A 13,438-nucleotide genomic window follows, 5' to 3' on the forward strand; every position below is an offset into this window, starting at 1 on the left:
TTCCGCGTAATGTTATGTAACATGATTCTGATTTTAACGTCATCTGCTATAGCTCAAAAGAAATAATTGGATAATAATTATATCATTTTTATTACTAATGCAGTTTATCTAGCATCTCTGAAAATTCGAAGTTTTTTTAGCATTTCTAAGAAAATTGGAATCTAATTTGAATAATATGCGTAACACATATGTATAGGTATTACTTTAACGTATAAAGTATTTGCATATAATTACTACTAATTCTACTTATCTGCAACTTTGCATTAACAAATATGCAAACTCATTCTCTGCAAGAGGTATGTTGAGAAATAAAAACAAATTCCAAATTGTGAATATTTATATTTATAGTAAATCGGCCGTACACAAAACGGTAAAAGCTTTTGGTTTTAAGTCCTCCTTAACTTAATATACAAATAAGCATGTGGTGCGATTCACATAGGAAAGCGTCCTGTTCACGTAGGAAAGCGTCCAATGTCTAAAAAGTTTTATCAAGATTGAAAGCCACACACTCATATTCACATCACTCAACATGGTAACAAATTGCAGCCTCATAACAAACAATTCGTCCTAATTGTTTTTGTTCGTGCAACGATGCGACGTTTTATATGAAATATGAAAATCCATCAGTAAAATCTGCGTTTTATTTTTCTTATCCACATAAACTAAAGAAACTTTATATTATATTACACGTACAGTTTTACATGTAATTATATATATATATTTCATATAAACGCAACTAAAAAACAAAATTTTTAAAAAATATCGTATTGGTAATCTTTTGCAATGTCTTAGTTTCGATTACAGCATAGAACAGATGTATTTTTCATTGGAGAACAAGTGAGATTATATCTGATCCAGGCAGTGTCGTGAAGTGTTTACGTTATTAAGTTTTAAATTACGCTCTAAATCCTATATCGAGGGATTTATCCCAAGTGTGGCACGAGCTGATATATAGTTCGTTATGCGCCAATAAAATAAATAGTATATAAAATTAGCAGCACCGATTCGAACTTCTCTCTACCCTTCGATCAACCGTTACTCTGTCGGGTGCATCTTGTGGTTCCTTGCCGTGAGTTTTATCCAGTATTGCTTCCGCTAGTTCGCTAAACGCTCGATCGATATTGATATTCGCTTTTGCGGACGTCTCCATAAATCTAATGCCATGTTCTCTTGCTATCTGTATAAGAAGAAAATTTTCTGCTTGAGAAAAAACCATGTTTTTTTTTTATAAAAGCAAGTTTTATCACGTTTACCATAATATATTAAAAATCGAAATTGTGTTGTCACGATTACGTTTGCATAAATTTACGTATTGTTTACGTTATGTTCACACAAATCTTTTTCGTGTAGACAATATAAGCAGTGTAAATTAATGTAAATTCAATAATTATCGATACAGAAAAAGTAATTAAATAGTAAAATTGTTAATATATCTGTGACAATATTGATAAAATAAAAATATGTAATATTAAAAATAAAAAATGGTATACTTTTATTTCTGATAAAATTTAAATCTCTGATTAATATTTTTAATTAATATTTACATAGATGACACGTAAAACAAAGTTTTATAATTTAGATTCCTTAGATTATTTATATTTTACATATAATGCCCAATCCTACTAAAAATTATATTTATGTAAAGTACTTACTGCTTCTCCCTTCTCTGTGCTGACAACGCGTCTTTCTTCCATATCACTCTTATTTCCTAATATCATTTTTTCCACATCTTCATTCGCATGCTGCAGAAAATAAATATTTATGATAATCACTAGGTGTTTTTGTTTTAATAAATTTATAAATAAATTTGTAAATGTAGAGTAAACTGCACTTACTTCGTCAATATTTCTCAACCATTTCACAATATTTTCGAATGTCTTTTCATTAGTAATATCATAAACAAGCATAATTCCCATAGCCCCTCTGTAATACGACGTTGTAATAGTGTGAAATCTCTCTTGCCCAGCTGTGTCCCTGTAGATAAAAAAGGCATATAAGCATATAGATAACTTTAAAAATATACTTGACAACTCACCATATCTGTAATTTGATTTTCTTGCCTCTTAATTCCACTGTCTTAATTTTGAAATCGATACCTATGAGAAAAAAAAAACACTTTTTCTATCATATGTTTATTAAACAATAAAATATTTTAGAAATAAATGTATACTTTATGTAATTATTATCATTATGATAACAAAAACTCAATACATTAATTTATGGAAAATACATTCTTTCTTTGCCTTTATATTCTATTAATTTATACTGTTTTTAGCTTTTTATTTTTTATTTCCATTTAAGTTATCCTTTATATATGCAGAGAGAGAGAGAGAGAGTAATATATTTTCTTACATCTAATGTAACTTATATTCATGTTAAAAAAAAAACGAACGTCTGACGTAGCTAAAAAAAACCCCGCAGGATCAAAGTACAATGATTACACTTTTTTTTCTCCCAGAGAAAAACATGCACATACGCGCGCGCGTACGCACGTGTGTGACTCTCGCACACGGAAGCGAGGCGGCGATCGGCTCGATTAGATCGAATTTTACAATGGAGAACGAGGCATGTGATGACCTTATAATTCTTGTTCTACCATAGCGTCGCGTTCTAACCTAATCGTCGGAGAAGAGAATGCGTGTTCGTCGTCGTGAACGACTCTCCTCTACCCGGTCTTTCTGACTCTCGTTTCCCACTCTCTCTCTCTCTCTCTCTCTCTCTCTCTCTCTCTCTCTCTTTTTTTTTCTCACCTATTGTGGAGATGAACGTAGTAGAGAAGGCATCGTCCGAGAAACGGAACAGTATACAGGTCTTGCCGACGCCGGAGTCGCCGATGAGCAGCAGCTTGAACAGTAGATCGTAAGTCTTCTTCGCCATTTCGTCGCCGAGGCTGTCCCACGTCGAAAAGTACGAGACGCCGAGGTGGAGGAAGTAAACAGAGTAAAACCGGGAGCACGGCGGGCCTGGTACGACGGCGGCGGCGGCGGCGGAGCTGCGATGACTCGCGGCGGCGGCGGTCGGTTGGCTGTTGCGATCAACGGCAGCGACAATGCTCCGTACATCGAACGTTACGCACCGGTTATAGCCGCTCAAGGTCGAACGAGGGCGCGTCTCCCGACGAGCTGCTGCGACGTACGTTATATGTAGACGTAGCGTGTCGTATCATACGGGCGAACCGGTCGGCGGCGGAGCGGCGGCGGACTCTATTAAAAGACGGCGCGACGTCACGCGACGGCAGAGTCAACACGACGCAGAAGCCATCGGGGGTAAATGCGGCGGGGTGACTTTCGGCACACTCTCTCTTTCTCTTTCTCTCTGTCTCTTCCTCTCCCTCTTTCTCTCTCTCTCTCTCTTGCGCGCGCGCTCCTTCTTTCTCCTTACATGTGCTGTGTTCGTATACTTCGTCGTGCTCGACCGGCCGACAGCAACGCAAGATCGAGCGACGATTCGGTGTTACCGGCTGAATGAGTGCGCGCGTCCAGCGCGTCGCGCCGCATCGGCGGCGACGACGGCGGCAGCGGTTCGAATCGCAGTGGTATTCCTTTTGACAATGGGCTCCCGCTTGTTATCGCGGAGGGTCACTTATCTTCGCTGACCGCGCGTGTCGCCGGTACAGGAGAAGGGGTAAGGCATTTCTCTTTTTATACAATTTTATTCTTGCATTTGTGTTTTGTATATAATTGCATGCTATTTATTTTTTACTTTTTTTTCGAATGAAACTATTATGTGGAATTATTTGAAATAAATAAACCACGTATTTACAATGTAAACTATATATGTAAACTCTATGTTTTGCGTGTTGTTTATGTGAACAGTGAATCCCAGAAGATTCTGATTTTATCAGAATAAAAATTATATGTACTTTGTTAAGTAATATATTATATTCCATATTTCTATTTTATTAATATTAAAGTCAGATTAAAAGCGATTGTTTGTTACATAGACATGATAATAATAGAAATAATTGAAATCCGGGAAATATTGATGATAATTTCAGTTTTCCAATAAAAGCACATGTCTCTTTTGCATACGTATTCGTATATTAATGTGATGCAATGAGAATCTCATTTTCGAATTTTTGATGCATATCAAATTGCTTCCTGCTACATTACACATGAAAAAAATTAATTATTATTTCTCGATGATAAAAGTATCCATGGGATTATTAACGCTTTAAAAGATGAATTTACATGTGCATTTTAATTAGATTATTTTTTATATAATTTTATTTCTTACATTATAAATTTTATTTATAATATCAATGCACACACGTTAAAATATTTTTTATTATCGCTAATTGCCGTTACATACGATATCGATGTAACGTAGATATGACATCGGTTACTTGATTCCCGTGTCTTTTATCAGTTTTGCATACCGAGCGGTCAAGATGAGCACGCGGCTAGCTCAAGAGCGAAAGCTAACGTAGGTATATTTTTCTTGCAACACGCTATGATATTTGAAGCGTGCCTGCGCTTTCGTCTCACGTTACTCTCTTCGCAAACATACATGCCAAAGATAGTCAACCTGGCCTGACCTGGCCTACGCACGTAGGCGGGAGCTTCCCTCAGTCCTTTTATTGTCTCTGATGTATTATATTGTCATTGCACGTCTGCGGTGTACGCGTGCTTAAGTGTGTCAGAAATGAGAAGAGGCAAAGAGAGAAAAAAAAGCGAAAAGGCACAGCCATTAAACTATAAACATTTCGCAGCGAGACTCGAGTAATTTTCTAAAAGAAAACATTTTTAAGAGAATGACTTTTCGATATTTCTACAATATTCTCGGTATTTTTAATTAATATTTACAAATTCTTTTAACATTAATACAAAATCTAGATCTGCCCAGCAATAGCTTGACGACATAAAGTATATAATATTATATAAAGATTGCGTAATTCGAATCCAAAATTGATTTTGTAGAGAGCCGATCGAATAGCCATAGTCTGCGAGGCTTCGTATGAATCAAAAACATATGCTCTACAACGGGGTCCGCATGCGCGCGATTTCTTGTATCGGCACTGCGCGTGATCGGTGTTCCTAAAAAAAAATTCCGCGTATGCAATAGATTTTAACAATGCGCTTAGTTCTCTCAGTCGCGTACATATTTCACCGCGATAAGTGGTTCTCGCTACGCCCGTCATGATGTTGAAGAAGATACAAAAATTTCTATGTGTCAGCTATATTGTTTAAAAGTTTCTTTATTGCCAAATATTTATACAAAGTATTTCTTTTATTTTTAATATTACACAAAAGAACTTTTACCCGAATCTCTTTACGCAGTTCATCTTTTCTCTTTTTCTCGGGAAAGGAAAAGGAGAAAGGATGAAATCGTGCAAGAAATTAAACTAAAAGGAACATGCCCGGGAATGAAGGTCACTTGCTGCTTCCAGACACGACACTGCAGCAACAGTCACGTGGTCGTTTGTACGCACGCGCGCGGAAACTGCAAGGATGAACGAATGAATGGTGGGGTCTTTCCCACGGTTTGGGAACACTGACCGCGCGGACCGCGTGCGAGACACTGCTGTGTGTTACTGGCGTTTATCGTACGTATGTTTTACCCACAGCGTGGTGCTCACGTACGACGTAGTAAACCGCAGGTGACCGTCTGCGACGTGCACGTCGTCCATCGGTGGTGACGAGCCCCGAGACCGTAGCGTGGCCGACGAAACATGGCAGCTAAGATACAACCCCCGTTCGAGCCACCGAGCTCGGCGAGCTCCGAGAGGTATGGGCGCGAGGAGTGGTCCACCTTTTATTTATTTTTTTAATTTATTCTTTTTACTTTGTAACATATTTTTCTCTCGTCAACGTCCGTTGAAAATCCACGAATGTTTTTATCGCTGAGATCTTTCCAGCGACGACGGCGACGTGTGCCTCGACGACCGCGAGGTCTTTCTCGCCGATGAGCTCTGCGAGGATGCCGAGCACTACAGGCATTCCGACGTCAGCACGCCGCAATCCCCGAGGCCACCGTCCACAGGTAAATCTACTTACTATCGGCTCTCTCTCTCTCTGTCTCGTACGGTTTCAGTCTAATATCTCGAAGAGCAACTTTTTGATCTCACACGGAATAATTTATTTTATTTGTTGGCAAACAAATTAGTTATTGTTAGTACTGTAGAATTGGTAAAAGCTAGGATATGTTGGTATATCTGTGATGAAAAAAATTCTTATGTATATGTATCATTTATTTTTATGTATAGTAATTGATAATAATCTGATGATAACTTAGGTCAATTATTTATTAACGAGTTATCTGTAGTACAGATTGCATCAGAAATAAATATCTCTTCAGTGAATGAAATAATTAGATAAAATATGAGTCTTTATAATATACATATATGAATAATATTTTATTATATGTTATATTTATTTTAGTATAATATTTTGGTATATAGATACACTATTTGCAGAATCAAAACCTTCGATGAAATTGTACCTGTAGAAGAAGATCCAAACAATCCAATGCCTTAAGTTTCTTAATGAACCTTCTCGAAGACAACTAATACAAAAAAATAGAAGAATAAAAAGGTCCTTACCATTATTCCTATCCCTACTCCTTTTATTAATTAAATCCTTTTATTATAAATTATAAAAATAAATATATTTATAAACAGGATGGCAATAGAATGTTTTCATCTTGGTTTTCATTTGGTAACACGACCACTACTTTTCTTAATATTCAACAAGTAACAAAGATAGAACGACACTTCTGTTGATTTGTTATTAAATGGGAGGCATTTATAGTCTAAAAATAAGTATTGATTATTATATAGAAATAACAAAGAAAAAATGTATAATGACAACAGGTTCACAAAAGTCACCACGATCACGCAGGCAGCGCACTACTAGCATGTCACAATCGAGTAAAAAGACGTCTGCAGAATCTATCCTGAGAAGTAAAACGCGAACCATTTATACAGCTGGTAGACCTCCTTGGTATAATTCGGCTGGTCAACAAGTAGAACCTTTTGTAATTGGTTAGTAATACTTATTGTTTATTTTAAAAAATTGAAAAGCAAATTATTTTTAATTTATAACTTAATTATAACTTTTATTACTAAGGAAATATTTACGATAGGTATTTGTGGAGGCAGTGCCTCTGGAAAAACCACAGTGGCGACAAAAATCATAGAATCTCTAGATGTACCATGGGTGACCCTTCTTAGTATGGATTCCTTTTATAAAGTATGTTAAGTATTCTCAATAGAGCGTTCGTTAAAAATATCTTTGTACAGTTTAATAAATCCGTCATTAGTACAATGGAAAATAATTTTGTAATATTGTAGATACAATATTACTGTATATTTATTTTACAGGTATTAAACGAAAAGCAGCACGAAATGGCTGCGCACAACGAGTACAATTTTGATCATCCTGACGCCTTCGATTTCGAGCTTCTCAAGACTACACTACAGCGTTTGAAGGAAGGACGCATGGTAGAAGTTCCTATTTATAATTTTTTAACACATCGTAGAGAAAGTAGAACGGTAAGTTAATTAGTTGGAATTTTATATGTAATATGCAAAAAATGAATATGATTTGTGCAATTCTTTCCTTCTTTCTTTGGAAGAAAACAATGTATGGTGCCAACGTCATTATCTTCGAGGGAATACTGACTTTTTACAATGTCGACGTTTTGAAGGTAAATCGATAAAAAGCTAAATTAAATTAAGTTAAATTAATTTAACTTAATAAAAGATTGGAAATATATTGAAAAACAATAACAAAACGTTTCATCAAGCTGTGCGATATGAAAGTTTTCGTCGATACTGATGCGGACGTCAGATTGGCCAGACGTTTACGAAGGGATATTTCGCAAAGAGGCAGAGATCTGGAGGGTGTATTAAAACAATATAGTAAGCATGTGCAGCCAGCTTTTTATTATTATATAGCGCCTCTTATGGTTCATGCGGATATCATTGTACCGCGCGGAGGAGAAAATGAAGTGGCGATAGAGTTAATCGTACAACACGTTCACACCCAACTTCAATTGGTAAATTGCCAGCTTTTATTTTATAGTTTAATGTAAAATTACTATCGATTTTGACGATCTCTATGTCGCTTTCAGAGAGGTTTTAAATTAAGAGAAAAATTGGCGCATTCGTATATTGGACAGCCATTGCCTTCATCTTTATATTTATTACCGGACACGCCGCAGATAAAGGGTCTTCATACGTTTATACGAAATAAGGAGACTTATAGAGATGAATTTATTTTCTATTCTAAGCGCTTGATCCGCCTAGTCATCGAATATGCGTTATCTCTACTGCCTTTTGAGGTAAATATAAACTTATTGCAGTTATGCAACATTATTTACAAAAGTGTATTTCGTTATCTATCTTGGATAAACTAAAATTTTTAATTGATTTTATTGTAATTGCTATTTTTATGGCTAAAGGATGTACTGTATGCCTCTCTAACTTTTGGCATGTTATAACTGTTACTATTTTTATATAAAGGATGTAACTGTTGAGACACCACAAGGAGTGTTATACGGCGGCAAGCGAGGGGCAACGGATAAGATATGCGGCGTGTCGATATTGCGCGCCGGTGAAACTATGGAGCAGGCTGTTCGAGATGTGTGTAAAGACATACGTATAGGAAAAATTCTTATCCAGACTAATCAGCAGACAGGCGAGCCCGAAGTAAGCACTCGAAAACTTTTTTTCGTTTACAAGTATATTCTTGATAGTAAGATTAAATTGTTTTATTTTTTATACCTAGTTGTACTATCTCCGATTACCAAAAGATATCAAAGACTACAGAGTAATATTGATGGATGCCACTGTTGCGACCGGTGCTGCCGCTATCATGGCAATCAGGGTGCTTTTGGATCACGACGTTGCCGAGGAAAATGTGCTGCTGGCGTCACTGCTGATGGCTGAATCCGGCGTGCATTCGATCGCATACGCCTTTCCGCGAGTGAAGATTGTCACCTCTGCGTTGGATCCCGAGATAAATGAAAAGTTCTACGTACTGCCCGGTATTGGCAATTTTGGCGACAGATACTTTGGCACCGAGCCGTCTGATGATTAAGGTGATTTATAGATCTCTATTTAAAATTCTTATATTCGCTATGTTGTGCAAATTGTGATACAAATGCAGATATCAATAATATCTATCATATCTTTAGCAAAAATTGTGTTACTGTAACATTTCTATGTATGTACCTCGTCCTTGTTACAGTTTTATTTCACACTTAAGGCACATTTAAATCAAAATCAGCTATTGTATTGCTAATTTTATATGCAATGTTGGCTCTTTTTTAAATGTCAACTTATATATTCAAAGAGGCGTTGTGCCAACGCCACCGGTTTCCGCGATATCGCCAGGACTGCCACGTAACTGTCTATAACCTCGTGAACTGGCTCGATGCGAGCGTCTCCACGAATCTAAATTGTTGCCAGTGGGGTTATTCGGTTGGCTCAAGAGATATGTTATTAAACGATCCAATGCGATCAAGTCCTCGCTTGTATTAGCAGAATTCGCTAAACCTTTGGGTAGATCACCACCTATTATATTTTCAACACTTCCACCATCTTTTACGTTGTTTCTGCCCGTGGTTCCACGACCATGAAGCCCAAACCGCGAGCCAATCTATAATATTTTTTACAAACCATTAAGAAGGAAGCTATTAAAAAATATATTATGTAGATAAATTTATTTAGATAAATAATAATTTAGAGAAATTGATTAGAAAATGTCTAAATTGATAAAATATTAAGGGAATCGTACCTCTTCTGGTCCGTGTTGCCCGTAACTGAGTCTTTGTACTTTTCTGAAGGTTTCGTCATTCATCGCTTCCCTGACCGCTTCATTTAGTGTGCGTTCCAACGCTCGTTGTTTAGTTTTACTTAGTCCCTCGTAGAAACTAATTGAAATATGTTGTAACGGAGGAGAGAATTATCACATTTTTTTATCAGTTATAATACATACTTTTACATAACTACTTATGACTCATATAGGTTATAACCAAGATAAAGTTTAACGTCATAGTTTTAATATTTACAGTAGTAATCATTTTTTACCTTGAATCCAAGGAACTGTTATCTCTGGAGATATTCTTATCGCGAACCAGCCGGATATCGTGTTCCCAAAATCGACGTAGTTCCGGCGTGGACGTGTATGGTGCAGCCACTTCTTTAATCTGCGGTTGTGAACGAATGATTACGGCGAAGATAAAAATAACGTATACGCGATAAGAGTAAGAGATTATAATATACGTATTATTCATCAAAATCGGCGAATTTGTCGTGTAGCAATGTAATTTGCGTAATCGATGGCGAAGTTACAATTAACGACGCCACGTGTATGTCGTGCCGGTGACGTAATAATACAGGATGCAAATTACAGCTACAATTTGCGATTGTTCTCGGCTATTAACGAGCTGAGTTGCGTGCTAACTTTAATTACCTTCAAGACTATTATCGCCGTAATAAAGATGCACATTACATTGATAAACGTCAGACACGCACTGATAATACCATTGCAGAAGAATTCTACGGGCAAGTAATCGCTGTATACATATGTGTAGGAGCTATTAAAGTTTGTATAAGATTCGCCTTTGATATGGGGCATTTTTATTGGCCGATATATGAGCCATATGCATCCCAGAGCCCAAAACAAACCCTGCGAAAAATAAAAACGAACTCTCAATCTCGGATCAATTAATTAAATTAATTATTAACGACTCCATATACAAAGGGAAAAAGGCGGATATCTTTACACAATACACTTTTATTATTAGATAAACTTTATTTTTATACGATATATTCATTATTGTTCTCTTACGCAATTAACGACTGGCGGTAGCAATGAAGCTGATATGGCGACGCCAATTAACGGTCCATTGCTGCCTTGCAGCAAAGCGACTGCGACACCTGTGCCAGAGGGAAGGGCCCAAAGAACACCCATCCAGAGCGATCTATAATTGCCTCTATAAAAAGAAAGTTATTTTGAGATAAAATTTATAGCTATATTTTATTGTATATAATTATGTAATAACTATATAAGCTATTGCATTAATAATAACATGTCTGGTCACTCTTGGTGATATTCACCTGCCCTTCATTTCGTCGGTTGGCCAGTCGTTGTAGCCCCAAGGCATTTCGGTTGTGCCGAGGATAAGACCGAATATGAAGCCGAAGAGTATCGACAAGAAGATGCCGAGCATCAAGCTTTTCAGGCCGACCAGCTGCAAGTCTCGGTCGGCTATGATCGTCCCGAAAGTCAGAGACATCACAGGTCCCTTTGATCAACGAGACGATCAAAAGTGTGAGGTGATGCGCGAAACATTGTTTGACGACTAGCAAAGAGTTGCATTAAAGGGTTTTACCATGAGAGGAGAAACTAGCATGGCTGCAACGACATTAGTTGCACTGTTCTCGACGAGACCAAGTGCAGCGAGACAGCTGCAAGATTGTAATTTTCATAAAGTTGATTATTATTGATTGCAGCTTATTTATTGCAGCAAAATGTCATGAAGTTTATGATTTGTTTTCAATATTCTATAATGCTCTCCTTACGACCGCATGCACGCTGTCGTAGTATTAATGATAAAATTAATGGATAAAACATGATGATAAAATAAGAATCGTCAAATGAATGATAAAGGGAATTTTTTGGATAACATTAGAGCACTATTCTCTCACGGTCACGGACGAACTTACCGAAAATGTGTCTTAATTATTTATTTACAGATAATGTGTATAAGAGAGATAGTTTGGCTTCTTACTCCGCGGTTAATACCAGACACACGTAATCGAAAGAGAGATCACCGCCACTGCGAACGCCATCGACCACTTGTTTTACCGTCAATTTCGATCTGATAGATCCTACGAATTCGTTCCAAGCGTTCTTACGATCCTCCGACTCTTTCCGTCTGAAGGGCAGAAAATGTCAGATACCATCTCGGAAATATTTCCGCTTTTAATTCCGGTAATCTAATTAGCAAAAGTCAATTAGGGAAAACCTGCGTGCAATGTCGTCCTTGATAGCCAGCGATCCTGTCTCGTTCACACCGCTGTACGTGCATTGTGTCGGGATTACGCTAAAAATAAAAAATCAATGGCCAAAGTCATGACTCCGCGAATTCATTGGAACTCGCTCGTGTGACTTTTTCAGTTTGACCAGTGAAATCACCTTACTATCGAGTTCATTTTAACGCCGATACCCATTTCGGTGAGGCAATGTATACAATTTTCGCAGGGATCGCCAGCCGGTACCGGAAATATCACCTTACATCAAAAGACCTCGTTTATAATTATATATTTAGAAATACATACAAACAGATAGAAATATATCCTCTCATTGTACCTCATAATACATATCTTCCTTGTCCTTGCACCACACAACGTGCTCTACTCTCAGCTTTTTCAAAAGCTCTTCCAATACCTGCGAAATTTCAACAAATCATGATCTAAGAATGAATAATCTAAGTATATAATAATCTAAGTATATGAATATTGATTTGAAATTAAATTTAAAAAGGTATTCGTAAAATTTCTTATTTTTTAAGAAGTTAGTAAAATGGTTAAAGAAATGAAGAGGCACGAAGTCTGTAACATTATACACGTACGCAAAATTTGTTTCTTTAATATAAAGATAATTTAATTGAGAATCATAATTTTGATTATTAGTTAATTTTTTAATTATTTTTCACACGCTACAGTTAATCTTCTACTTTACCGTTTCCATCGATACGAAGACCGCCGTTTTCGATCGCGCGGGATATCCGCGAGCACGTTTCCTAGATTCGACGCCGACGTCGACGCCGACGTCGTCGTCGTCACCGTGACCGTCATCGTCGAGCGTAAGCAATTGCGCGCGACTTTTCGCTTCCTTCAGACGGAGGTCCACCTTCGGAGCCGTGATTCTATTCTTGGTCTTCTCGATCCTCTTAGATCGCTTTAGCGGCACGCCGAACACAAGTTCATGCTCGTAGCTCAGAGTGGGAATGCAAACCAAAAATACAACACCTCCGGGCATGTTGGTTCTGTACAACTCGACAACTTTATTGCACGAAAATCACTCACGCGATTTGCTTCGTGCAATCGCCAAGACTGTTCTGTCTTGGCTTCGTCGAGTGATCTTCACAAGATCGAAGGTGCAATTTATTCGTCAGCTAACGATAATTATTTTATTACCTGGCTCGTAATTGTTCAGCGAGTAAGACTTTACAAAGCTGTTTTCAGGCGATCGTGGCATTAGAAATGTTCAAGGTGTGGCGATTGGAAATAATTTTGCGCTTGGATATACTCAAGGAATTATATATAGAAATATTTACAACTCTTATAATTTTTATTGTAAGAAGCAAGTTGATAAAAAAAGAACAAGATAGTTGATAACAATTTAGAAAAAATTCTTGTCGATCTTCCAGTACTCAAGTGTCATCGTGGCGAGAATAATCTACTTAAGGAAGGAGTAGATAGGGA

At 37.2% G+C, this 13,438-nt stretch overlaps 3 protein-coding genes across 3 annotated transcripts; 1 reads left to right on the forward strand and 2 right to left on the reverse strand.

Moving 5' to 3' along the window:
• Positions 1-319: 319 nt before the first annotated feature.
• On the reverse strand, positions 320-3,197 carry LOC105834750 (ras-related protein Rab-10). Its single transcript, XM_012677447.3, has 5 exons — positions 2,751-3,197; positions 2,036-2,096; positions 1,836-1,974; positions 1,653-1,742; positions 320-1,177 (listed from the first exon to the last, which is right to left on the reverse strand). The coding sequence occupies exons 1-5, from the start codon at positions 2,875-2,877 to the stop codon at positions 992-994; spliced, it is 603 nt and encodes a 200-aa protein (XP_012532901.1). The 5' UTR covers positions 2,878-3,197; the 3' UTR covers positions 320-991.
• A 299-nt stretch (positions 3,198-3,496) lies between these two features.
• Positions 3,497-9,144, forward strand: LOC105834749 (uridine-cytidine kinase-like 1). Its single transcript, XM_012677445.3, has 11 exons — positions 3,497-3,624; positions 5,567-5,727; positions 5,858-5,982; positions 6,812-6,982; positions 7,084-7,190; positions 7,322-7,492; positions 7,576-7,647; positions 7,747-7,998; positions 8,074-8,283; positions 8,465-8,650; positions 8,730-9,144. Exons 2-11 carry the CDS (start codon positions 5,672-5,674, stop codon positions 9,039-9,041), a joined length of 1,662 nt encoding a protein of 553 aa, XP_012532899.2. The 5' UTR covers positions 3,497-3,624; positions 5,567-5,671; the 3' UTR covers positions 9,042-9,144.
• LOC105834748 lies at positions 9,057-13,334 on the reverse strand. Its single transcript, XM_012677444.2, has 12 exons — positions 12,693-13,334; positions 12,321-12,398; positions 12,147-12,241; positions 11,977-12,054; positions 11,740-11,886; positions 11,341-11,416; positions 11,066-11,253; positions 10,797-10,941; positions 10,419-10,634; positions 10,034-10,152; positions 9,741-9,876; positions 9,057-9,602 (listed from the first exon to the last, which is right to left on the reverse strand). Exons 1-12 carry the CDS (start codon positions 12,990-12,992, stop codon positions 9,291-9,293), a joined length of 1,890 nt encoding a protein of 629 aa, XP_012532898.1. The 5' UTR covers positions 12,993-13,334; the 3' UTR covers positions 9,057-9,290.
• Positions 13,335-13,438: the final 104 nt, after the last annotated feature.

The sequence above is a fragment of the Monomorium pharaonis genome, chromosome 3 (assembly GCF_013373865.1).
Source record: "Monomorium pharaonis isolate MP-MQ-018 chromosome 3, ASM1337386v2, whole genome shotgun sequence".
In the NCBI taxonomy this organism is placed as follows: Eukaryota; Metazoa; Arthropoda; class Insecta; order Hymenoptera; family Formicidae; genus Monomorium; species Monomorium pharaonis.

What these genes read in the sequence shown, in the direction of transcription:
- LOC105834750 (XM_012677447.3), bottom strand. Translation starts at nt 2,877, where the DNA reads ATGGCGAAGAAGACTTACGATCTACTGTTCAAGCTGCTGCTCATCGGC. An exon ending in TACGTTCATCTCCACAATAG is followed by an intron (nt 2,097 to 2,750) that starts GTGAGAAAAAAA and finishes TTTTTCTCATAG; the next exon opens with GTATCGATTTCAAAATTAAG. An exon ending in AAAATCAAATTACAGATATG is followed by an intron (nt 1,975 to 2,035) that starts GTGAGTTGTCAA and finishes TTTTATCTACAG; the next exon opens with GGACACAGCTGGGCAAGAGA.
- LOC105834749 (XM_012677445.3), top strand. Translation starts at nt 5,672, where the DNA reads ATGGCAGCTAAGATACAACCCCCGTTCGAGCCACCGAGCTCGGCGAGC. An exon ending in AGTAGAACCTTTTGTAATTG is followed by an intron (nt 6,983 to 7,083) that starts GTTAGTAATACT and finishes TATTTACGATAG; the next exon opens with GTATTTGTGGAGGCAGTGCC. An exon ending in GTATGGATTCCTTTTATAAA is followed by an intron (nt 7,191 to 7,321) that starts GTATGTTAAGTA and finishes TTTATTTTACAG; the next exon opens with GTATTAAACGAAAAGCAGCA.
- LOC105834748 (XM_012677444.2), bottom strand. Translation starts at nt 12,992, where the DNA reads ATGCCCGGAGGTGTTGTATTTTTGGTTTGCATTCCCACTCTGAGCTAC. An exon ending in AAGGACGACATTGCACGCAG is followed by an intron (nt 11,887 to 11,976) that starts GTTTTCCCTAAT and finishes TCTGCCCTTCAG; the next exon opens with ACGGAAAGAGTCGGAGGATC. An exon ending in CGGCGATAATAGTCTTGAAG is followed by an intron (nt 10,153 to 10,418) that starts GTAATTAAAGTT and finishes TCACAACCGCAG; the next exon opens with ATTAAAGAAGTGGCTGCACC.